The sequence below is a fragment of the Grus americana genome, chromosome Z (assembly GCF_028858705.1).
Source record: "Grus americana isolate bGruAme1 chromosome Z, bGruAme1.mat, whole genome shotgun sequence".
In the NCBI taxonomy this organism is placed as follows: domain Eukaryota; kingdom Metazoa; phylum Chordata; class Aves; order Gruiformes; family Gruidae; genus Grus; species Grus americana.
Window position 1 is genome coordinate 56224151 of NC_072891.1, and position 25151 is coordinate 56249301.

At 41.9% G+C, this 25151-nt stretch overlaps 1 protein-coding gene across 2 annotated transcripts in view; it reads left to right on the forward strand.

Annotated features, from left to right (window-relative positions):
* The window catches only part of RAD23B (RAD23 homolog B, nucleotide excision repair protein), a 46144-nt gene that overhangs the window by 18610 nt on the left and 2383 nt on the right, over positions 1–25151 (forward strand). Inside the window, exons 2-9 of one of the 2 annotated variants that reach the window (XM_054809271.1) lie at positions 571–652; positions 7626–7705; positions 9781–10037; positions 13526–13581; positions 17301–17428; positions 22081–22204; positions 24136–24263; positions 24672–24848. In XM_054809271.1, coding sequence (XP_054665246.1) covers positions 571–652; positions 7626–7705; positions 9781–10037; positions 13526–13581; positions 17301–17428; positions 22081–22204; positions 24136–24263; positions 24672–24848 — 1032 coding nt within the window. Of the gene's footprint in view, positions 1–570; positions 653–7625; positions 7706–9780; positions 10038–13525; positions 13582–17279; positions 17429–22080; positions 22205–24135; positions 24264–24671; positions 24849–25151 lie in introns of both variants that reach the window. The other variant, XM_054809270.1, reaches the window with a different exon arrangement.

Below are 25151 nucleotides of genomic sequence, written 5' to 3' on the forward strand. Positions count from 1 at the left end.
CTGCATTGTCTCGCCAGCAGATGTCAGGGTGGTTGAAGTCCCCCATAAGGACCAGGGCGTGTGAGTGTGAGGCTGCTCCTATTTGCCTATAGAGGGCTTCAACTGCTCGGTCCCCCTGGTCAGGTGGCCTGTAGCAGATCCCCGCTATGATGTCCCCTGCCCCAGCGCTCCCTTTAATCCTGACCCATAGGCTCTTGGTCAGCTCCTCATCCATCCCCAGGTGGAGCTCCATGCACTCCAGCTGGTCATTGACGTAGAGGGTGATGCCCCCTCCTCGCCTGCCCTGCCTGTCCTTCCTAAAGAGCCTGTACCCTTCCATCCCAACACTCCAGTCATAGGAGCTGTCCCACCATGTCCCTGTGATGCCAATAAGGTCATAGCCTTGCAGGCACACACACGTCTCCAGCTCCTCTTGTTTATTCCCCATGCTCCATGCGTTCGCGTAGAGGCATTTCAGTTGTGCTTCCGTTGAGGCTGACTTATTGGCTGGGGTGGCTGGAATTCTTTTGATCTATCTTATTGTGAAACTACTATTCTTTTTTTTTCATTAAGACTATTTCTGTTCTTCAGGTGAAGGCACTGAAAGAGAAGATTGAATCAGAAAGGGGGAAAGATGCTTTTCCAGTAGCTGGCCAAAAACTAATTTATGCAGGTAATGGTTATTCTCAAGATACTGTATCTGAATCTACCTTAATTTTTATGTTCTTTGACTTTGATGTGAAAGTTAAGTTTTCTAAAGAGTATAAGTACTGAAATGCAGATAGGTTAAAAAACAAAACCGTCAATAAGCCTTGTTGGAAGGAACTCTTAATTTTGAATCAGAATTTTTCAGGTTTTAATATGTGTATGTTTATTGTTATCTTTCCTCTTACAGCGTGATACTCTTAACAGCTTTAGTTGTGGGTGTAGTATGCTAGGTGAAGTAGAAACAGCTTTTCTTACAAGAAGTCAGGATTTAAGCAGATCACATCTCGTGTTCTGGTTTAACTCTTGTCTTTTGTTCAGTTTATGCTGTGTGTATCTGAAGCATTCCTGTATATACCTCAGAGAATTAAAATTCAGATTATTTCTTTTGTATTAACAAAAGAAACCTACCACCAATTCCTTGCTATACAAAGGTACTTTCAATACTTTTAAGCTCTGTCAGTAGAAACACGTATTAAGTGCTAGCAAAAAGCAGGCTAATGTCAGATAAAGACATGAAGTGACTTTATTTGAGCTAACATAGTTTGAATTTTTTTGGCAATATTTTTTTTACTGTTTTCTACCTGGCTGATCCATTCTCGCAGTAATACACAGATCAGTTTTGTTCTCACTTCAGAACTTAAAAATACCCTCTCTAGCACTTTTTCCTCTCAAACCGTGTTTGAAAGAAACTTTGGTGGTCTTTCTACTTCTTCAGTGTACTGCTTTGTAAACAGTGTTGGTTTTTCCACATCTAATAAGCTTAAGGCACTGATCGCAATAGAAAGATGCTAATGGAAGAGAAGTCAGGAGTCTCTCCGTGTTTGTACGGACTCCTCAGAACTGTTTCTTAGCAAGTTTTGTGTCCCTTGTGCTTAAGAATCATAGAATTGTAGAATCATAGAATGGTTTGGGTTGGAAGGGACTTCAAAGATCATCTAGTTCCAACCCCCCCTGCTGCGGGCAGGGACACCCTCCATTAGACCAGGTTGCCCAAAGCCTCATCCAACCTGGCCGTGAGGGGAGGGGGCATCCACAACCTCTCTGGGCAACCTGTTCCAGTGCCTCACCACTCTAACAGTAAAGAATTTCTTTCTGACATCTAATCTTAATTGACCCTCCTTCAGCTTAAACCCATTACCCCTTGTCCTGTCACTACACTCCCTGATAAACAGTCCCTCACCATCTTTCCTGTAGGCCCCTTCAGGTACTGGTAAGCCGCAATTAGATCTCCCCGGAACCTTCTCTTCTCCAGGCTGAACAATCCTAATTCTCTCAGCCTGTCCTCATAAGAGAGGCGCCCCAGCCCTCTGATCAGCTTCGTGGCCCTGCTCTGGACTTGTTCCAACAGCTCCATGTCTCTCCTGTACTGGGGCCTCCAGAGCTGGACGCAGTACTCCAGGTGGGGGTCTCACAAGAGCAGAGTAGAGGGGCAGGATCACCTCCCTCGACCTGCTGGTCACACCTCTTTTGATGCAGCCCAGGACACGGTTGGTTTTCTGGGCTGCAAGTGCATGCTGCCGGCTCATGTTGAGCTTCTCATCAATCAATACCCCCAAGTCCTTCTCCTCAGGGCTGCTTTCAATCCGTTCCTTGCCCAGCCTATAGTCGTGCTTGGGATTGCGCCGACCCACATGCAGGACCTTGCACTTGGCCTTGTTGAACTTCAAGCGGTACGCACGGGCCCACCTCTCCAGCCTGTCAAGGTCCCTCTGGATGGCATCCCTTCCCTCCAGCGTGTCGACCCCACCACACAGCTTGGTGTCGTCGGCAAACTTGCTGAGGGTGCGCTCGATCCCACTGTCCACGTTGCCGACAAAGGTGTTGAACAGTGCCGGTCCCAGTACCGACCCCTGAGGAACGCCACTCGTCACCGTTCTCCGCTTGGACATTGAGCCGTTGACCACAGCTCTTTGAGTGCGACCATCCAGCCAATTCCTTATCCACCGAGTGGTCCATCCATCGAACCTATGTCTCTCCAATTGAGAGACAAGGATGTCATGTGGGACAGTGTCAAATGCCTTGCACAGGTCCAGGTAGACGACGTCAGCTGCCCTTCCCTTATCCACCAAAGCTGTAACCCCATCATAGAAGGCCACCAAGTTTGTCAGGCACGATTTACCCTTAGTGAAGCCATATTGGCTGTCACCAATCACCTCCTTATCTTCCATGTGCCTGAGCATAGTCTCCAGGAGGGTCTGTTCCGTAATCTTGCCAGGCACGGAGGTGAGACTGACTGGCCTGTAGTTCCCTGGGTCTTCCTTTTTACCCTTCTTAAAAATAGGGGTTATGTTTCCCCTCTTCCAGTTGGTGGGAACTTCGCCGGACTGCCAGGACTTCTCAAATATGATGGCGAGTGGCCTGGCCACTTCATCCGACAGTTCCCTCTAGACCTGCGGATGCAACTCATCAGGTCCTGTGGACTTGTACACCTTCAGGTTCCTTAGATATTCTCGAACCCGATCTTCTCCTACAGTGGGCAGTTCTGCATTCTCCCAGTCCCTGCCTTCTGCAACCTGGACAGTGTGGCTCAAGCATTTGCCAGTGAAGACTGAGGCAAAGAAGTCGTTGAGTACCTCAGCCTTCTCCATATCCTGGGTAACCAGGTCACCCGTTTCGTTCCGGAGGGGACCAACATTTTCCCTCGTCTTCCTTTTCTCACTGACATACCTATAGAAGCTTTTCTTGTTGTCCTTGACATCCCTGGCCAGACTAATTTCTATCAGGGCTGTGGCTTTCCTAACCTGCTCCCTGGCTGCTTGGACAGTTTCTCTGTATTCTTCCCAGGCCCTTGCTTCGACCCTCTGTAGGCTTCCTTTTTTTGTTTGACTATGCCCAGGAGCTCCTTGTTCATCCACGGGGGCCTCTTGGTGGTTTTGCTTGACTTCCTCTTTGTTGGGATGCATCGCTCCTGAGCGTGGAGGAGGTGATGCTTGAATATTAGCCAGCTGTCTTGGGCCCCTCTTCCTTCCAGGGCTTTGTGCCATGGTATTCTACCAAGCAGATCCCTGAAGAGGCCAAAGTCTGCTCTCGTGAAGTCCAGGGTAGTGAGCCTGCTGCATGCCCTCCTCGCTGCCCTGAGGATCCTGCATTCCACCATTTTGTGGTCACTGCAGCCAAGGCTGCCCTCGAGCTTGACATCCCCTACCAGGCCCTCCTTATTGGTGAGAATAAAGTCCAGCATGGCACCTCTCCTCGTGGGCTCCTCTATCACTTGGAGGAGAAAGTTGTCACCAACACATTCCAGGAACTTCCTGGATTGCTTACGCTCAGCCGCATTGTCTCTCCAGCAGATGTCGGGGTGGTTGAAGTCCCCCATAAGGACCAGGGCGTGTGAGTGTGAGGCTGCTCCTATTTGCCTATAGAGGGCTTCAACTGCCCAGTCCCCCTGGTCAGGTGGCCTGTAGCAGATCCCCGCTATGATGTCCCCTGCCCCAGCGCTCCCTTTTATCCTGACCCATAGGCTCTTGGTCAGCTCCTCATCCATCCCCAGGTGGAGCTCCATGCACTCCAGCTGGTCATTGACGTAGAGGGTGATGCCCCCTCCTCGCCTGCCCTGCCTGTCCTTCCTAAAGAGCCTGTACCCTTCCATCCCAACACTCCAGTCATAGGAGCTGTCCCACCATGTCCCTGTGATGCCAATAAGGTCATAGCCTTGCAGGCACACACACGTCTCCAGCTCCTCTTGTTTATTCCCCATGCTCCATGCGTTCACGTAGAGGCATTTCAGTTGTGCTCCCGTTGAGGCTGACTTATTGGCTAGGGTGGCTGGAGTTCTTTTGATGCATCTTCCCAGTGTTACCCTGTTGGTTCCTGTTGCATTTGGAGGCCTCGGCTCGTTTCCTCTAGGCTTTGAGTGTGCTGTAGTGGGTCCAGCACGTCTCTGAGCAGTAGGGTGAGGGCCCTCACCAGCACCCCGTCCCTCCAACCTGGGCACATCATCCCACAACATGTTGCTGGCAAGCCTGATGTTATCCCCCTCCCCCTTCGAGCCTAGTTTAAAGCTCTGTCGATGAGCCCCGCTAGTTCCTGGGCAAAGATCCTCTTCCCCCTTTGAGAGAGATGAATCCCATCAGGGTTCATCAGGCCTGGTGCCGTGTAGGCTGTCCCGTTGTCAAAGAACCCAAAGTTGTGATGTTGACACCAGCCACGGAGCCATGCGTTTATGGACTGCGTCTGCCTGTTCCACCCAACATTGCTGCCCTTAACTGGAAGGAGGGAGGAGAATATTACCTGCGCCCCCGAATCCTTCAGTGACTGTCCCAAGAGCCTGAAGTCCCTTTTGATCGCTTTTGTGGTACATGTCGCTGCTTCATCCCCACCCACATGGAGGAGCAGCAGTGGGTAATAGTCAGAGGTCCGTACCAGGCTGGGGAGTTTCCTAGTGATGTCCTTAACACAGGCCCCGGGGAGGCAGCAGAGTTCTCTGAGAGGAGGGTCTGCCCTGCATATCGGGCCCTCTGTACCCTTCAGAAGGGAGTCCCCTACAACCATAACTCTCCTTTTCTTCGTTGTTGGGGTGGTCACGACCCGAGGCATGGGCCTTTTGGGCCTATGTGCTACCTCTGGTGTAGCTTGACTGTCATCCGTATCCTCGCTTGAGTGGCCTTCCACAGCCAGAGCCTCGTACCTGTTGCACAGGGGTACATAGGAAGGCGAGGTGGGCGAGGAGGAGGAGAAGGTTTGCCTGCCACGCCGAGCGTGGACTTGTTTCCATTCACTCCCCTCTTTGAGGCTGCTGCCTTCTGCCTGGCAAGGGGAGGATACAGGGTCCCCTTCACGTTAGCTTTGATCTGTTAGCTGTCCCTGTTTCTGCCTCAGGGAGGGTAGAGCTTGGCTCCACCAGTCTATCTCTCTCTCAGCCTCTCTGATGCTCCTTAACCTCTCCACTTCTTCACATAATTCTGCCACCAGGCTGAGCAGATCGTCCACCTGGTCACACCTCAGGCAGCCAATCTCACTACTGCCTTCCCTTGCCAGTGCCAAGTTCAGGCACTCCCTGCAGCCTGAGAGCCGGGTGGCTGCATGCTTCTGTGGCAGCTCTGTCTGTGTTGCCACATGTCTTCTGGCGAGCACAGAGCTTAGGGCTTTCTGCCTGGTGGGTGCCATGGCTGAGCTCCTTCTATGAGAGAGTGATGACCACCAGTGGACTCTCCTCTTGAGAGTACTTCAGTGAAGGGAATGCACATGAAGAACATGAAGGTAAAAATTGCATATATAGTAAAGAAATATGAACAAGGCAGGCCTTATGCAATATGTATAATTGCATGATGCACTTGATGTTATGTTTCTGTGATTAAAAAAATCAAGGGTTGTTGTCATATGATATGACTTGAATGTTTTCGGAAGCCAGGATTTATCTCCGGCATTCTGTAATCCTCACAAGCAGTAGGAAATAAGATTTAGAATAAAAGACCATCCAAAGATTGATGGTATTTTTTTCTTGGACAAGAGTACAACAAGGATGTATCAATGACATTTTTAATTTTATTCTAATGAGCTTTAGAATTTTCATGGTTTGGTAAAGCAGAGTGATAGCCCAACTGAACCTGATTAAAAGCATGTGATTTATTACTAAAAATGCTTGCAAATTTTTTTAAAGAAAGGTTATGCTAATCAGCAGTGAGGTAGATCTGTTGAGTTGTTATCCGTATTAGTGGAAAGTCTAGAACCCCTGAGAGTGGTGTATCGTAAGAAGACAGGATGTCTGCATATATACGTTATGCATACTCCTTCTCCAAAGTGCCTATAAACCAGAAAATTTTAAGTAAACTTGTGTAGATTCTGAGTCAGATTCTGCACCATCAGTAGTATTACTACTACTGCACTACATATAATACGTTCTTGAGCATTTGACCTGCAAGACTGGTGGAACCAGTAGAGAGTAGGACAGTGTCACCTCATTTGCGTTCCAAGTGCCATAATGCATATGAATTGATTGATTTCCTTGCAGTCAGAAGGGTAAGGATGTGTCCTCCTAGTTACAGTTAAGTGGTGTATTCCACTAGCACTGAGGATGGTTATAAAAATGTGTATTTTCCTCCTGAAATAGGGAAGCGGTCCTTGACACATCTTCCAAAAACCAAACCAATTAAAATAGTAAAATATTTCCTGAAAATTCTGTAGTAGAAGTAGATACTATAAAACTCACTGAAATATGGACTTGATTTTCTGATTTATGGTACTGCCTCTAAATCAGCTTATCCTAAAAAAAAAAAAAAGTCTTATGTGGTTTAAAGCATTTCTGAGTTCTTCTTGTAGATGTGAGGCAAATCTACTTTCCCACAGTACCATCTCTGCTTATGAAACATAAAAAGTAGGAGTACAACAAACAAATCTTTCTGATTTTATCTGATCATTTTTTTTCATCCTTCTGTCAAGGTAGCAGGTTATGGAATGGTCCTAGCTTTTTCTAATCCTTTTGCCTTCTTTTAAGAGCATTGTTAAAGTTGCAAAGTCACAAACTTATCTAATGCAGATAAGCCTAGTCTGTGGCAGGGAGCTATAGTTTACGACATCTAAAGGGCAAACAGAAGATAAGCAGGAAGGAATTTTCTTCTGTGTCTAGAATGTGTAAGCAGGCATAAGTTATTCAGTTAAGATTATTGTATGATAAAGCCTTTCCTCTGAGTTAGAAGTCCAATAAATCTTTCTCTAGATTTAACGTTTCTGTTTTAAATGATTTGAAGCATTTTCAACACTTAGAGCAAAAGCCTTCAAGCTAGCTAGTATTGTGGACATTATAGGAAGAAAATTACTTGTAGCTCTACTGCCAAAGCTTAATATCCAAAACACTTTTTGTAGGGTTATTCGTGTTTATAAATCTGCATAAAATATGTTTTTATGGGTTTGGGAGTTTTTTGGAACTGTGTTTATATGAGAGAATCCCGGGATCATCTAATGATCTGTTAAATAACATCTTAATTTGTTTAATTTGCCAGGTAAAATCCTTAATGATGATACTGCTCTTAAAGAATACAAAATAGATGAAAAGAACTTTGTGGTGGTTATGGTGACAAAAGTGAGTAGTCCTTATTTTTGAAAAGGAAATTCCATTTATTTCATTCTTTTTTTCATTGTGATGAGTGACAGTGTATGCCTACCTGTAAAACCAGTGGAATTTGATCATGTGAAAGTTTTGGTCAATAGTAAAAATAAATGCTTGTTTGAACAGATACAAAATACTGCTTCACAGTCCTAGTTTGTCTGTGCTGATTGTTGTTGCTGTTCTGTGCATTTACATCAAAGACAAAAATTGTCAGTGGCTGATTTTACTGTTTCTTCTTTCTTGCCTCTCTGCATTATTTTTCCAGTGATACTATTAAAAGGAAGAAGGGAACCTAGATAGTTTGTTACTAAATCCTCTGTACAGAACTCTTCCAGTCTTGCCATGTTGCTTTTCAAAGCTCTTGGCTGTTTCTTTTGTCAAGCTCAACAGCTTAAACCAGTAGAGAGAGGGGACGTATGCCAATAAACAAACCTGTGAGTTTTGAATGACTGGAATGGCAAATTAAAGCGAATGACTGACACATGTATTTGAAGTATTTCTCCTGTTAAACAATTGCCAGATTGTTTCTGGGAATCAAGCCACAGATTTTCTAGGCATTCCAGACCCCTGGGATCTGAATAAAACTGGCTTCATCTCTGTCTTGAGATACAACGTTAATTTTGGAGTTAGAGGTCCTCCTTCTGACAAAGAAAACCTATATTCAGTTGCCTTTCACTTGTATCTTGTATTGGTTCATTAGATTCTCTGTTTGAACATAACTGTTATTGCTGTCTTCCTGAACAAACAAGTGTTCTAGTCTGTGGTTTGCTTGGAGAAGAGGCATTTATCAGTACAAGAAAACAGGTGCAGATAGGATTTCAGCGTTCAGCTTTCATTTTGTTTATGTGAGAAGAAACATAGATGTCCATGAAGAACTGCTAAATGCAATACCTTTTTATATTAAGGGACCTGTGTTTCCAAGTTGGGCAGTTTTTCAGTGTTATGGTCTTTTTGCTAAGTCTTGAAGCTTAGTTACCTTTCCTCAGTTCTTTTCTGGATAAGACATACCCTGTCATGTAAGCACAACCACTAACTTTGATGCTCAGACGTGTTTCAGTGTTTTTCTTTGAATGCTTCTTAAAATGTTCTTTATTGTGTCCATCATGTTGGAAACTATTCATTCTCAACCTCTCTTTTCAGTCAAAAGGAGGAAATAACATTTTTTCCTAGTTTAAGCAAACATTGTCTGAAAGTGATGCACCTTGAATAAGTAGTTGTGTTCTGTTAAAATTCAACTATTTTTCTCGGCAAGCCAGAGATGAGGGTCAGCCTTGTCAGTCCTTAAGGATATTTGTCAGTAAGGGACTACATTGATACAGCTTTCAAAAACGTGATTCCGAACCTTAGAAGTCACATGCATTCTAAAAAGTGTTATTTCTATATAATGGGATTAATACTGCATCCAAGCAAAATTCATGTTTCCGGTATGCAAGTATTACCCACTCTAAATTTCTTGCTGTAGAGTTGGTAGTCCTTGAGTCTGCTGGATTTTTGGTGCTCACTACAGAATTAAAGTATGCGAAGTGTTATTTATGTAGTGCTTTGAATGTAAAGAGTGCATAAGTAAAACTTGTAAATCAAGTTTAAATTTTTCAGCATCTCATTTGCCAGCAAATAGCATTCATAATGAATTGTAATTTCTGTCTTTATCACTTTTTTCCAAATTTGAGTGGCGAGAAAACCTTATGCTTGTTACACTTCTCAGATGTCTTTTGACAAATGTTTTAGTTTCTTCTGAAAAGTATGCTTTTGTAAAGCACAAGATTGTTTTCACATTTAGAGCATTGTGGTCTATAAATATTATATCTTATTTTTGCATTTCATTTCATACTCTGATAGTGTGACTGCTTAGGTGTCTAAGTACTTCAGTACTCTCAGGTGCCTGTTTAAACTCAATAAAAGGCATTATAGATTTAATGTCTTACAGTGTTTTAATGTTATGCCTGATACTGAGGCAGCAATGTGAAACAGAAATTAATCAAGAACTTAACTTAATCAGTGAGTATAGGAGCTTTGTGCTGTGTCTGAATTCTGTTGTCCTCCTATAGCCCAAAGCAGCAGCTGGAACATCTCAGCAGTCAAATGCCACTACCACTATTAGCTCTACAACTGCAGCTCCTGCAGCTCCCACACCAGTCACTGCACCAATCCCTGCTGCTACCCCTCTGCCAGCTCCTACCCCTTCACCGTCAGCACCAGATGCAGTTACTTATGAATCTGCACCTGTGAGTGCTCCTAAAGAAGAGAAGCTAGCAGAAAAACCACCTGAGGTACCAGCTGCTGTCAACCTATCATCAACTGACAGGTATGAAGGAGCCTCCAAAAATGGCTTCCCTGTCCATTGCTGTTGCTTCTAGTTTTGATTTTAAGTTGAATTTTCTGTTACAGTGTTAGTCCAATCATTTTCTCTGTTCTACATAATATCATGTCTTTCTTAACTGTAATTTCAGTCTCTGGCTCAAGCATAACATTACTGATGATAAGAAGTGCCCCACCCTGCTTACACCTTCTATGGCAAGTGTGGTATTGGGACTAAAGCTATAGAGTCGAGAGTTAAATGACACAGGACTTGTGCTCCAATTAGGCATTTCAGAGTTAATGTGGCACAGGTTTCTTTTCACAAAGTGAAAGAAGTGAGGATATTCACCTGCCTGGCGATCTGCTGTTCATAAAGCTCTTAAAGACTTCGGAACTATGTGTCATGTCCTGTTCAGAGACCTCTGATTGTGTTTTGAAACATGGTGGTTAGATTTAAACCATGAGTTCTTTATTGCTGTAAGAGTCTCTTAATTTCTGAAAAGAGCTTTTTCTTCCAAAGTGTAGGTTATAGTATTTCTTTTAATCATGCTCATTTGTCTTGGCCCATTGAATGCTCCTTGGCCCATCTGTAAGTAGTTCTGGGAGTTGAGAGAGCTTTTAGCCTCAATTCTCTACATTTAAGAAAATCAAATGGAAGTTAGAGGTTTCATCCCCATTGTATACTGTGGCCTTTTTTTGCTCACTTTAAGTTGCTGAAGTATTGCATGGGATAAAAATGTTAACTGTAATTTAATGGCCCTTTAAGTGCTGCATACCACGAAGCCTTCATTTTTCATACAGTGGTTTTCAATTTGTGTGCTATTTATGTGAATACTGGAGCACAAGATATTAATTTTTGAAGGGGTTGTATTTAAGCACCATCAAATATTGATTTGATGATAAGGAAACAAAACTGGCAATTGCCTAGTATCTTGAAAATGTCATCACAAATTTCTTGCACTAAATACCCTAACTGATGATTTAATTTTGCAATTCTGAGAAATGGACATCTTTTTAATGGAATATAAATTAAGCTTCATTTATCAGTTGAGTAACTTACAATTTTTTTATGTTAATGGGTGGGGGTTTTTGCTGCTCAGTTGTCAGGAGGTTCAAAGATTAGGTTAAATCTTTGATACTGAAACAGTGCTTTCCAGGTTTTCCAGATTTTAGTGTTGTAAAACTGCAGTAAGGGAGCCTCAATGTACGTACTTAACAGCAAGAGAATAATTTCACAAATACATTGTAGTTATCATCTGCCTTGATTTCGGTGAGTACTGCTTGTTTCTGATTTGCTTTAGAAGTTAAATTACTAACGCTGGTGAAGATTTATTGAGCCACAGCCAGGCAAGCTGGTGTCCTGTTTTGCCTTTGATCTTTTTCAGTTGTAAATCTTACTAGTGATAGATACTAGTGAGGCATTCTTGTAGGAACAAATGTTTTCTTGCATAAAAAATGCATCTCTGTAAATGCCTTGTCAGATTTTTAATGGCATCTTCTGAAAACTGATTCAGATTTATCTGATGATCTTTCGGTTGGTGATAGGAGTTGCCGACTCTGGTATCCTGACAGGTGCGAGGCTGCAGCAGTTCCATGTCCCCAGGTCTATCAAGTATCAAGATTGAACATGTATTCCCAGTACATACACAATACGTATATACCTATATGTATGGCTGGCCACAAAGGTCAACACAGGCAGAAAAAAACAGCACTCAAGTAACCACACAGCACCAGCAGTCGCATCCTATTCCCTTTTGCCCCCTTCAGGGCAAAGTCCACTAATGCAAAATACATATGTACAAACATACAAATGAACAATATGAATTTCTCCAGTAGCTGGCCTTAGACGATCTATTCCAGTAGCTGGCCCCTAGATCTCCCAGTCTCCCAAGTTTTTGTGCACATGACTGTCTGAGCCCTGCAACCCTGCTCCAGTTGCTGATGCTCGGATTCCCATTGCGCACATATGCACGGGTGCGCGTGCGCACATGCACACAGGATCCATCCAGGAACTCGCTGTAGACGTGCACTGAACATGGTAGCTAGTCCCTAGATCCCTTGGTCTCCTGTTGCCTTGTTCATGGACACATGAGCACGTCTCTCCACTAGCTGGTTGAGACCTATGACCTTACTAGTAGCTGACCCCCAGGCGTTACTATCTTACCAGCAGCTCCTTTCTCGGACCCTCCAGTCTCTCCAGCAGCTGGCTCTGACTTGCAGCCATTCAATACCTGGCTCTCAAGCCACTTACCCTACTCACTACACACACACCAGTGCATGCATCCACACAGGATATGTGTGCTCTCTAGTCTCTTCAGTTGGCCCATCCATGTGACACCCCAGGCACCTGGACCCTTGTGGCCCCTTCTCCAGTTGCTGGCACTGAGACTTGCTAAGTGTCTGGTCTCTGCAGTTGCTGGCTCCACAAATGTTTGGATCCCTGTGACTCATAGTTCCCTGTTGAGTTGTGGGCACTTCCATGCGCACACACACATGTAGAATAGAGACACCCTCCCGGCATGACAAATAGTTAGAAATGGAATTTAATCAGAAGGCAGGATGGACTGGTGATCAGGTGCAGGGCATGGCCAGGCAAATGCTGCTTACATGTGACTGGCCTTTTTTCTCCTTTTTTCGCTCTCTATGCCCTTCCTTTTAATCTGCAGGGTGCCGTGATGTTTCCCTTTCCCTGCCTTTGGTTCTTCCCATAGATACCCCATAATAAGTCTTGCACAATCCCCAAATGCTTTTTCCTGCACTCCATGGTGAGTCACACCATCCTGTAGTCAGTAATACCCTTTATCTATAAGGACACCTGGAGAGCCTCTCCTGTTGACCCATCAGGGGTGTCACCCCAAGACCAAGGGGCTGATGCTTTAAGTTGCAGCCCTGGGAGAAGCCAGGAAAGGGGCACCCTTGGCTCTGACTGAGTTAACTGGTGCTCTTCTGCCTGGTGTTGTGCCTCTGTGTTCCTTGGTGTTCATGGAGATGAGCCTTTAATCCTATCATTTAACAGCTGTGATAATTTGAGATGAAGGTTGCAAATGTTAGCAGTTTACATTCCTAGGAAAGTAGGATGCTGAGGTTTTAACAAGTGTTTGTCACTGACCTCCTTGGGTCCTTACTGAGGTCAAACCAGTGACTATGGGGAAGCAGTTAGTGAGACTGCTGTGTGCTTTTGAAACTCCACCTTGTTTTCCCACCCTTTAAAGCATTCAAGCAAGCACATGGCTAATCCCTGAGCAGACGGGCAAGAGCCAAACTATTGGGGGGGTAGGGGGGAAGGTTGGCCTTTAAGCGTTAAAAATGGTAGCCTTGTAAGTTTATAAAATCTGGTCTCGCTATAAGACCAAGAGAGACTTCTTTGGAAAGCTTTGTTGGTTTTTTAGAAACAAAAGGGGCTATAAGAGTTACAGCTGCTGCTGCTTTTTTTTTTAAAAACAGGAAGTTTTCCAAAGTTTTGTAATTACCATTGCACTTGTCTTCATCTTACAGTACAACAGGTGATACATCTCGATCAAATCTTTTTGAGGATGCTATAAGTGCACTTGGTAAGTGGAGTGTTTTTTTAATGTAGACATTATTTTGGTGCAGCAGAAACAAATGACGGATTGGCAGATGTTGACATTCTCTTCTGTATCTGTCATTGTTAAAGTTATAATCAAAGTACTCTTCTCTAAGACCTGAAGGTATCTGAGAACCAGCATCAAGAGCATCTTTACTGAAGAATATTTCACTTCATATATTTTTATTGTGTAAAAAGAAGATCCTCGTCATTCCTGTTTTTTCCCCCATTTGCCTTAATTTCTCTTCCAACTATGCAGTTTGAAGTGGCTTGGCTAGAAGACTGGACATAAATATGTGTACACTTTTCTTTTCACCTTTGCTTCCCAGTGTGCAGGTCTGATAAAATGGCAGCCTTTATTATTCACTTGTTCCAGCTTTGACAGTACTGTCTTTTAACACATTTAGATTACATGAGTTCACCAAATCTGCTGTCATCTGGGTTGAGGAGTGAATGCCTCCATATACTCACAGTTAATTAATTTTTCTTTTGACAGTTCAAACATCTTTGTTTCTCAGTGGAATAAACAGGGTAAAACCAGCAGAAAGTTCTGCCCCTCATTTATGCTGATTAGTATAAGAAATGACTATGGCAAACCCACAAGTCCTTACTCCTACTTAAATTTTTTGGAGGGGATTTCACTTACATTGTTATGTAGGGGTGTGTGGATGTATTGGAGGCAGACCTTGTGATTAAGCAGCCCAAGGTGATTTAGCGCAGTAGTAACGTTTTACCTGTATTGGTGGTAGTCCCAGGTTTAGTCTGTGTAACTGCAGCTTAGGTCTTATGTTATGACATACGGTTTTAGGCTGAAGAAATGTATGAGCTGAAATAATTGATAGATACTGTAGGAGACAACCGGTCAAGTTCAGTTACATTTTTAAAGTGACTGCTGCTACCAGAGATGTTGCAGGCTTCATTAACCATTATACTTTAGTGGACAAGATTTGTCATCACAAATACTCATGTTAACAGTACTGACCATCAGGTTTGTTTAAGCTGGTGGTCTTGATTCAGGTATCTTCAGTATTGAAAAAAAAGTAAATCTAAAAATCTCCTTTCAATGTAGCAGGAAAGCATCACCTCACTATCCATTTTATATGAAAGTTCTTTGATTGGTATCCATTACAGTAAACCCACGTGTCCCTAACAGTTTGGAAATAACAGGCATTGAGTGTAATTTCCTGGATAAGCATACTGCAAGGGTTATATGCCAAAAAATTTTCAAGGCAGTAGGCATGAACGCTGGTTCTTTTTCTTTAGAGACTACCTTAAAAGGAATTTGCTTGCACAAATTCATGAAGTATATTTTTCCATCCTAAGTAGGATCTTAGCCATGTTCTTACTGTGGCTTCTCAATTACATTGTCTGAAGATAATTGACTTCACTTTAAAAACAGGGATTGGTTTCTACTGAATTGCTTTTGTTTTCAGTTAGATAATGCTGACTGAAAACTGGTGTGGCTTTGTGTGCTACATGCAGTTCCTGTGCAACCAAAGCTTTCACTGGAACAGTCTAATCTTTCTTTAGGGCATGGCACAAGAATTGTTGTGGGGAGTGTGATGAACTGGATTTGAAAGTTAATCCAGCCTTGAAATGTTGCTTGAAAGGCAAAAGCAAAGAGCAGAATCAGTTCAGCATTGACCTCACAAACATTCCCAGTAGCACTATGTAGCGATAGGCCTGACTCTATATCATGACATTGCTGGTGCGCAATTCCTCAATTGTTATTCTTGGCCTTGCTTTTGCATGACTTGTGTAAGTAGACTGTATATGGAGTCCATGTACCTACATTTGCAGTAATTCTATTTCCTTCTGTGACTTTTAGTTATGGCTTATGTAGCTGTCTGTCCAGAGCAAGTTGACCTTCTTGCATCTTTTTTTTTTCCTGTACCAAATCTGTCATACTTTTCTAATCTCCACCTAGCTCAAACCAAAAGAGCACTGCAGAAATGTTTAAACAGTAAATAATTAGATCAAAAGGAGTTCTGTCTTCTGTTTACCTTGATTAGTTTGTTAACAATAGTAAGGGTAAACTAGTGTTGTGTAAGAAAACATGAGCAGTAAGTTTATCAAAATCACTGTGTTGGGACAATTGTTGGCTTGGCTTTTTTGCTTCTCTGAAGATATGTGCAGAAATATGTGTCTTTAGAGTGAAGCTTAGGTGATTTTTTTTTAATATCTTTGAAAAAATGAAGGTAGATGTAAAATGATTGATCTTGTACTTGTATATGAAGATATGAACTTACCATTCCTTAAACTTGAGTTGGCACTAATATTTCGAAGTCTGAACAATAAATACTCAAATTAGTCAAGGGCTGTAAATCCATTATTTATCTTTATGGATAATGCACAAGTATCCTTGGGCTGGGGCTGTTTTATTATTTATTCTTGAGCATATTGCCCCCAGTCATACATCCACTGATTATTTAGAAGCGTTCTTTAAAAATCAAGCAATGTGGTTGCATTAACATTGGCTTGAGTTAAACACCTTCTCCCTAAGGGAATAAAACTTGATATTTTCTTTGGTTCTTTTTAATTGTAACTTACTTGTCTTAACAGAGTAGCTCTAGCAGTATTTGTTTCCTCTACTTCTTTTAAGCTGCTGGGATTTTATGATGACTATTAATTACTTAACCCTCCTGCCACTAACTTGCTAGTGTTACAGAGTAAGTAGTAGTATTCCACTGAGATCAGGAATACCTTTATCCAATGAAGGAAGTGATATTTTAATGCCTGGGTGTGGGTTGGGTTTTTTTCTCATTTTGCATGGGAAGGTAACCTTTAAGATGTTGCTTAATTACAATTTATAAAAGAATAGTTATTTTTTTGAATTTTTAAACCTGCTGTCTGCTTTTAAGGAAGGGAAATAAAATGGAGATAAAGAGATAATATTTTTCCCTATGATACCATTAGCGTAGTGATCAGTTGTCTTTAAATTGCTCCATATATAGTGTAGGTAGCCTTTTGCCTTGATGGCTGCAGGAGTGGGCCATTTTTTGTCCATTTATGCTGTAAGAGGTGGGGGGGTTTGGTGGTGATGCATGTCTAGTCAAATATACATGAATTAAATGAAATAACTTGTTCTCCTGAACCCTGATTGAGGTCTTGAGTGGCTTTCCTAGGTATAACTTTAAGTCTTCTGCCTGATTTGAGTTGATCTGTGTTAAGTTGATTATTTTAATCATCATCACCAGCATGTAGCGATATACAGTTGTAACATGGTCAGCCCTATTTGTCATCTGTCTAACCATAGCACAATGTAAAGTCTTTATTTGGAAAAACCTCAATGTCTACCAGTTTGACAGGCAGATTTCTGCCTAGAAAGTTTAATTTCCAAACTTACACTGCAAGAGACTTACCTTGATTTCATCGGGAATTGAACATAAGCTGTGAAGATGCCCTTGACCTTAGATGAAAGCACAGAGAGGGAATATTATTTCAATTACAAGTACAGAAGTTTCACAAGTGCTGTTTTTTTCAATAGAAGTTTGCATTGTGTTCACTACCCTCTACTATTACAATCAAATGCATAATGAAACCACCAGAACGTATTTGGAGTTAAAGCAACAGAACCACGGCAAGTTTAATATAAGCCATTATTTACTCTTCAGTGAACGGCTCAAATTTGGGTAGAAATTTAATTTATCCATTGAAACTTTTTTGTGCCTTCTTCCCTTAAAGTGGTGGTCATGTTACTTCTAGTGACAGGTCAGTCCTATGAGAATATGGTGACTGAGATCATGTCAATGGGCTATGAACGAGAACAAGTAATTGCGGCACTGAGAGCCAGCTTCAACAATCCTGACAGAGCGGTGGAATACCTTTTAATGGTGAGCAGTTTCTTTTACCTACACTCTATTCTTCCACTTTTGATTTTGTCCTCACTAAAGAATAATTTTAACTTTGATTTACTTGTTATTTTGAATATTTATCCAATCAGTGAGAGTAATACATGTTCACAGAGGAACAGTATCTCTAAGCAGAGCATCTGAAAGGCTGAGATTCAGATCGAGGGTCACAATGTGTTACAGGGAATACTGAAGTCATCCCTAACTAACTTTATCACTTCTTTGCTTTTATTCATTGTTGATTTGTATGGATATCTATGTAAAGTATGTCCAGTTATAGTGATAGTTATAACTGCCAGTGGCTGGCCCAAGGAATGATTTTGTGTCACATCTTAGCGACAGCATTAGCTGTATTTTTGTACTAGTATCTATAACATCACAAAGACATTTTTAAAAGTTCCAGTTCATTGTTTTTATTAATAATGCAGAGTGTTCTTAATAATTTACTTTCCAAACAAAAAGGTTTGATAGGGTTTTTTTAAGTGTGCTTAGTTTAACTGTTATTTTAATTTAAGCAGTGGTTTGGAGATTTCTCATTTGATAATTATAGTTTTAAGGCTGAAATGAACTTCACTGGAGTGAGAGGAAATAGAAGAGTAGCTTCACTTTAATGGAAACCTTGTGAGTTGTTTTAGGGGCTTTTTGGATTACTTCTCATTGTATACCTTAATCTGACAGGTGAATTGTAATGACCAGAGAATCTGTCTGGGAGCTTGTTGCTTAATCAGTATTTCCGGCACCTTAGTTTTCACTCTAGCATACCATTTTTTCACTGATGTGGTTTTTCTTTGTTCCAAATCTGAACTTTATTAAAATCTTGAAGCCAGATATCTTGAACCAGTCCTTGCAAAATATATGCGGAATGAATTCCTGATAGATTGGTAAGAAAACTGGCATCTTTACCTCCAGTTATAAAACTTGTCTGTTGTTAATGAAATTTTTCTTTAGTAGTTACAACTACAAGTCACTGGTGTGCTTGCTACTTACATTCATGATCCCAAGACATTGTAACGTGCAGTTTTTAAACAGACAACAAATGTTTTGAGTACATGAATGTAAAAAGTTCAGTTCTCATCTAGTATTAAGCCAACAAAAGGTGAATGCAGTAGCTCCCATCTATCTGCCATAAGTCTGGAATCTCAAACATATGGAATCTCAAACATTTGTTTTTAATGCCTTAAAAATTTACTATTCATTTAGTCGGTGCATATACCATAAATCCAATGCCTCCTGTAAGTGTTGGGCTTGCCGTGCATGTGCCAGTCAGGTAACAGCATGCAGTGCTTGTACACTCAGTCTGGTATTTCCCTACTCTAGTTTATTTCTGTTCAGGAAGTCCTGAATAGAAATAGAGCATCCTGATGGTAGAGTTCAACACATGGCACATCTGCCAAATAGTTTAAGTCTGACTGATCTGAGCAATTCATTTCTACTCCTTCAGTAGGTCCTAAGTTTAAAATGGTCCTTTAAAATGGGTATATAAACCGGTCCCTTTCTGTGTCATGTTATCCTTTACTGAGAGTATATTTTCTTTGTTGTTCTTCCTTCTCTTCCTGCTGGAAAGGGGAGTGGGAAGGAGCAGTCTTGCTGTTACAGACCATATTCACTGGCAAACTTTAATTGTCCGTCTAGAAGAATCCTGTTGCTGCAAATGGTCTTTCTAACTGTTCTTGATCTGCTGGGGTCTAAACACGTTCCTTACCATCCTGCTACATCAAAAAAGCTTCTCTTTAGTTAAGACTGGTCTGTTGATGACACTGTTCTTTGACCCTCTCCTTTACCTGACACCAAACCATCATCAGTGTTATCTTTTATATAATCTGCAAGGTAGGATTAGAATGTTGAGAGCTGTAAGTGTATGCTGCTGTCCTGGTTTAAAGAATCAGTACATCAAACTTATCTGTAAAGTGTTGGAAAGAAAATGTCAAGTATCTATGCTTAAAGTGTAACTGTTACTTAAATGAGCCCTGAAGATTCCTCTTGTTGTCTTGGTTCGGATGACAAACTGTTCAGTTTTCACAGCTGAGGATCTAGATGTAATTCTATGTCCTTGAGCTGCGGTTATGGAAGGAAGTCTCAATTCCAAAAGAAGCTTTTTCTGTGCCCCAGACTCATCTTTGGAGGCATTTGGATTCAGATCTCGTTTTGACCCAAGGATTTCCTAACCCTTAATTCCTCCAACAACCAGACCATTGGTTGCAGCCTCTTAGTTTGGAAATTTTTAGGAAACATTTCTTTACTGTGAGGGTAGTCAAACACTGAACAGGCTTCCTAGAGAGGTGGTCAATGCCCCATTCCTGTCGCTGTTTGAGGCATTTGGGCAATGCCCTTAATAACATGTTTTAACCTTTGGTCAGCCCTGGAGTGGTCAGGCAGTTGGACTAGATGATCAGTGTAGGTCCCTTCCAACTGGAATTATGCTGTTCTAAATGTGTACATTCCTTGGGCTGGACCTGATGTGATTATTACCCTGTGGAGAACAATGTCGGCTAAAAACTGCTCTGGTGCTAATGTTAAACAGCAAACAATTGTTAAAAACACCGTAAGGTAAAAATGGCTTTTCTACTGTCCAAGTAATGTTTACATTCAAAATTAATTGCATGTGAACTGATAGCCATGCTTTATTCTGTTGGATAGCTGTATGAACAAGGTGCATACACCTCACTTAGTCTTGTCTGATTACAATTGTACACAGTCTCAATTATGTGGAGGGTGATACTTCAAACTTCTCTTTAAGAGTTAAGATGATATTCAAGATGACAAATCATCTCTAAGTAAATTTGGTTGTACTAGTTTCCATAGTGCTTCCATTCAAGAGCAAGCTTAAGGTTTAAACAAGCATATGCTGTTTGATCTAGGCACAGATTGCAGTGACAATATATGCCTGTGAGTAGGTGAAATCAACCAATAATGTCTTAAGATTAACCCAAGTTCCTGCATTATACGTAGATTCTCAGAAATGACTGATTTGATGGGAAAAAGTATTTAATCAGTGCTCCGTAAAGCACTAAGAGAGAGTTACCTCTTAATTATGTCATGAATGGAATTTTCTTCCCCCTCTGTGGAGGGAGCTATGTGTAGCAAGCTGACCAAGCCATATAATGTTAATGAAGTGTGTGACAGGAAAACTTGCATTTATTCCTCTGAGTGGCTTAAATGTGGACTTGATGATTAAGTGATTTATACCTTGATGTGCTTCTTATCTCACAGGAAAGGCAAAGTTTTGCCTGGAGCACTGTCCAGTTCTCCCTTTCTAGTTGTAGCCTTTATATTAGCTGTGTATTTGTCCATTTTGTTCAGCTGTAGTGATGAACATATCATGTGAAGAACATGTTATAGCAGGATTTTTAATGTACGTTACCTACCAGTGATTTCTATGGTAGGTTTGGCAAACCTCTTCATTGTCTGGTTACACTGAAGTTCTGTGATTATTTCCGACCACCCTGTTCCTTATGTTTTATGGTTCCCCAAGTGAAGGATGCCTTCTTCATTTGCGACAGGTGAAATATATTCAGTTATACCAGTGCTGATGCCTTCTCAGACTGATCTGACTTGAATATGCGGGAAGGCTGTAGAAAACCAGAATTTTTTGATGCCCTGGAAACAGAGTGTTGTGAGGTAGAGGATCTTGTATAGTCTTGCCCCTTTGGGGTTGGGTTTAACGTAGCTTCCCCCACTATTACTCTGTGTGTATCAGGAGGTTTACTGTTCTGTGGAGTCTGCCTCTTTTGGCTTCTTGTTGGGCACCTTCTCTTGCCTGTACCACCAGGGCTTGTCGTCATACAGGAGTCTTTCTTGGTGTCTTTCCCAAGCCAAGCTGCCTAAGTTTCTAAGATTCAGGGAGGAGAATGGAAAGGACAAATTTGGTGCAGGAATTCAGTGACAGCGAGGAAAGCATGGGTAGGGTGGGAAGTTTGAAGGATTCCCATGCAGGAGAAAGGTCTGTCTTGGTTGAATAACCCACATTCTAATTTACTATAATTGCTCTTTTTTAGAGTTGTCAGTTTCATCCGCCTGAGCAATTAGTTCTTATATAAAGTTGTTTGCACATGGAAAATAAACAAAATGCAAGTTAACTGGGTTTTTTGTAACTGCTCCGATTTGACCACATACAGGCCTTTTCACATTTCAGGTACAGTAAATGATAGTTGTCACACTGTTGCGTTGAGGAAAGAGGTCCAGAGTGCCATGTTTTTCTATCTCCTTTTAATTTCTTGCCAGATTGTATGGCATCTATAATCTCACTGTTCTGTTGCTGTTATGTAACTTTATTTGCATAACACTGTAACATATTGTAACAGTATATTTAGTTTAACTTTTTCACTCATATTAAATTACTTAGAACAGGATTCCAAGCAAGTATTTGTTTATGGAATAAAATGTATTTTAAACTGATGCAGTGCATGCTTTACTACCTCGCTATACAAACCACTTATTTTTCCTGTTAAAAAATAAATTACGCTTTTCACAGTGTTCTCTTCCAGTTGTAAATGCATACCTATCACAGCATCTTGCTTTGTATTTGCAGTGAAAGCATTAATGTTTATTCCTCCATTCTGAAAACTAAATAATACATGCAGTAAAAAAAATATCTTTTAGCATTCTGTAGGTAATTATGTGAACTGTTGCCTTAGGGTATACCTGGAGATAATCAGGCTGTGGCTGAACCCCCTCAAGCAGCAAGCACTGGTGCCTCTCAGTCTTCAGCAGTGGCAGCAGCAGTAGCAACTATACCTACAACTACTAGTTCATTAGGAGGTAAGAAAGGTTATATTTGAAAGGGTGTGATAAATAAGTGTGGTACTTGTTTGGAATAAAGGGCGTGTACATGGATATGTCTGGAATAAACCATGACATTTCTAAAAATGCTGTGAACTTGCACTTCCTTTGATTCAGTATTCTGGATTTAAATTTAAGACCAAAAATTGGTGGTTGTGTTTTCTCTCCCTTAAACTCTGACTTCCTACTTCTGTGGCTAACTGTGCTGTCAGCTGTGACTATACTAATGCATTTACTGCTTGGAAGTTGGAATATCAAGGGAGAAACCTGCAATAAGGCTGTGAGGTGTAGCACCTGAGAGACCTATCCATGACCTAGGACTCCTCCTCACCAAGCAGTGCAGCACTGGACAGAGTTGTTGGTGCCTGCTGAAGAGAATTCTATCTTAAAGGGAAATAAATACATGAAAGGAACATATTCAAAGAGTAGGAAAGGTCTGTCTTGGGCTGTGGCAGAGATGGTGTTCAAGATGTAAGCCTTGATTAGAGGCCACAGTGTTGAATGTACAGGTAGTAGTGACAGGCACACATGACATCATCCATAAAGACAGAATGGGAAGAATGGTATCTTTCAGAGCACTTTAGACACTGCTGTGTTCAAGGCAGTACCTAACAGTGTAGGAAGGCAAGACTCACTGGAGAAGGACATAACTGACCTATTGCAGGAGGTAGAGAAGTCTGTTTTAGGCATAGAATCATGGAATCATAGAATGGTTTGGGTTGAAAGGGACCTTAAAGATCATCTAGTTCCAACACCCCTGCTGCAGGCAGGGACACCCTCCACTAGACCACGTTGCACAAAGCCTCATCCAACCTGGTCTTAAACACTTCCAGGGATGGGGCATCCACAACCTCTCTGGGCAACCCATTCCAGTGCCTCACCACCCTCACAGTAAAGAATTTCTTCCTAACATCTAATCTAAATCGACCCTCCTTCAGCTTGAACCCATTACCCCTTGTCCTGTCACTACACTCCCTGATAAACAGTCCCTCACCGTCTTTCCTGTAGGCCCCCTGAGGTACTGGTAAGCCGCAATTAGATCTCCCTGGAACCTTCTCTTCTCCAGGCTGAACAACCCTAATTCTCTCAGCCTGTCCTCATAAGAGAGGCGCCCCAGCCCTCTGATCAGCTTCGTGGCCCTGCTCTGGACTTGTTCCAACAGCTCCATGTCTCTCCTGTACTGGGGCCCCCAGAGCTGGACGCAGTACTCCAGGTGGGGGTCTCACAAGAGCGGAGTAGAGGGGCAGGATCACCTCCCTCGACCTGCTGGTCACACCTCTTTTGATGCAGCCCAGGACACGGTTGGTTTTCTGGGCTGCAAGTGCATGCTGCCGGCTCATGTTGAGCTTCTCATCAATCAATACCCCCAAGTCCTTCTCCTCAGGGCTGCTTTCAATCCATTCCTTGCCCAGCCTATAGTCGTGCTTGGGATTGCGCCGACCCATGTGCAGGACCTTGCACTTGGCCTTGTTGAACTTCATGCGGTTCGCATGAGCCCACTTCTCCAGCCTGTGGCATCCCTTCCCTCCAGCGTGTCGACCCCACCACACAGCTTGGTGTCGTCGGCAAACTTGCTGAGGGTGCACTCGATGCATAGAGACAAGACAGTAGGTTGGATAGGTGTCTCTGAGGTTACTCAGAGATGAAACATAAACATCAAGGACATAAAGCTGTTAGATCTTAAGAGAAGACTGGGTGAAAAGAAAATGTATTGTTTAACCTTGGTATAAAGAATTCGTGCTGAAAGCTAGAGTAAGTTTGTGTGAGGAAGCAAGCTCTTCTGTTCTTCAGTGAGGAGTCTGTTGTCCACTTTCATGTCCTGTTTCTGTGTCCCGTTATAGTGTAGGTAGATATTTGATTAAGAATCTTGGGAACTTTTTTAAACAACTTGTTATCTCATTGATTTTCAGGACATCCACTTGAGTTTTTACGAAATCAGCCTCAGTTCCAGCAGATGAGACAAATTATTCAGCAAAATCCTTCTCTGTTACCAGCATTGCTACAGCAGATTGGACGGGAAAACCCTCAACTACTGCAGGTCAATCTTAAGAAAATAATGCTGCTAATTTTGATGTAGCATTACAAGAAAAAGATATGTTGATGTTAACTGGGATAGCATGTTAATAGCAGTTACAGCATTCTATTGTTGGCTTTTCAGCAGTTGTTACTGTACAGAACATACTTTCTATTACAATAGAAATGAGTCTTGAGTCTCTTTACAAGAGATGCAGAGAGTGTCAGGAAGAGGGAAAGGTCACTGCAATTGAACTGAAACATGAAATTGTATTACTTATGGTTAGATTTAATCATTTTTTTCTGTGTACTTTTTGCACATTCTTTTGGCTACTTAATTCACTGAAAAGAAATACTCTTACTTCCCTGTTGGCAGGCTTAAATAAACTTTATTCCAATATATTTATTTCTTTTATTCTCCTATGCATCACAGCAAATAAGCCAACACCAGGAACATTTTATTCATATGTTGAATGAGCCAGTTCTCGAGTCCCGCCAAGGTTTAAGTGGCAGTGATGGTGGTGCCAGCACTGGAGGAGTAGCAGAAGCTGGAAATGGTCATATGAACTACATTCAAGTAACACCTCAGGAAAAAGAAGCTATAGAAAGGGTGAGCCTTTCTTCTGTGAAATTTGCTTGTCTGTTGCTGTAGGCTGTTGACTCTGGTGTGTGCCTAAGACATGCCTGAACTTAAATTGTGCTTGTTTATGCTCAGTAGTTCTGCATCATTTTTGATATTTTATATTTGATATTTCATGGCTGTTATAGTCTTGCTTCAAATCACATCTCTTGCTTTATAGCCATTGAGTTTAAAATCTCTTGAATTTGTCTTACTGAAAAGATGCAGAGCCTTTTAAGTGATCAGAGGCTGTCTGTAATAATTGATGATTGAATGAGTTTCCCTCAGGAATGG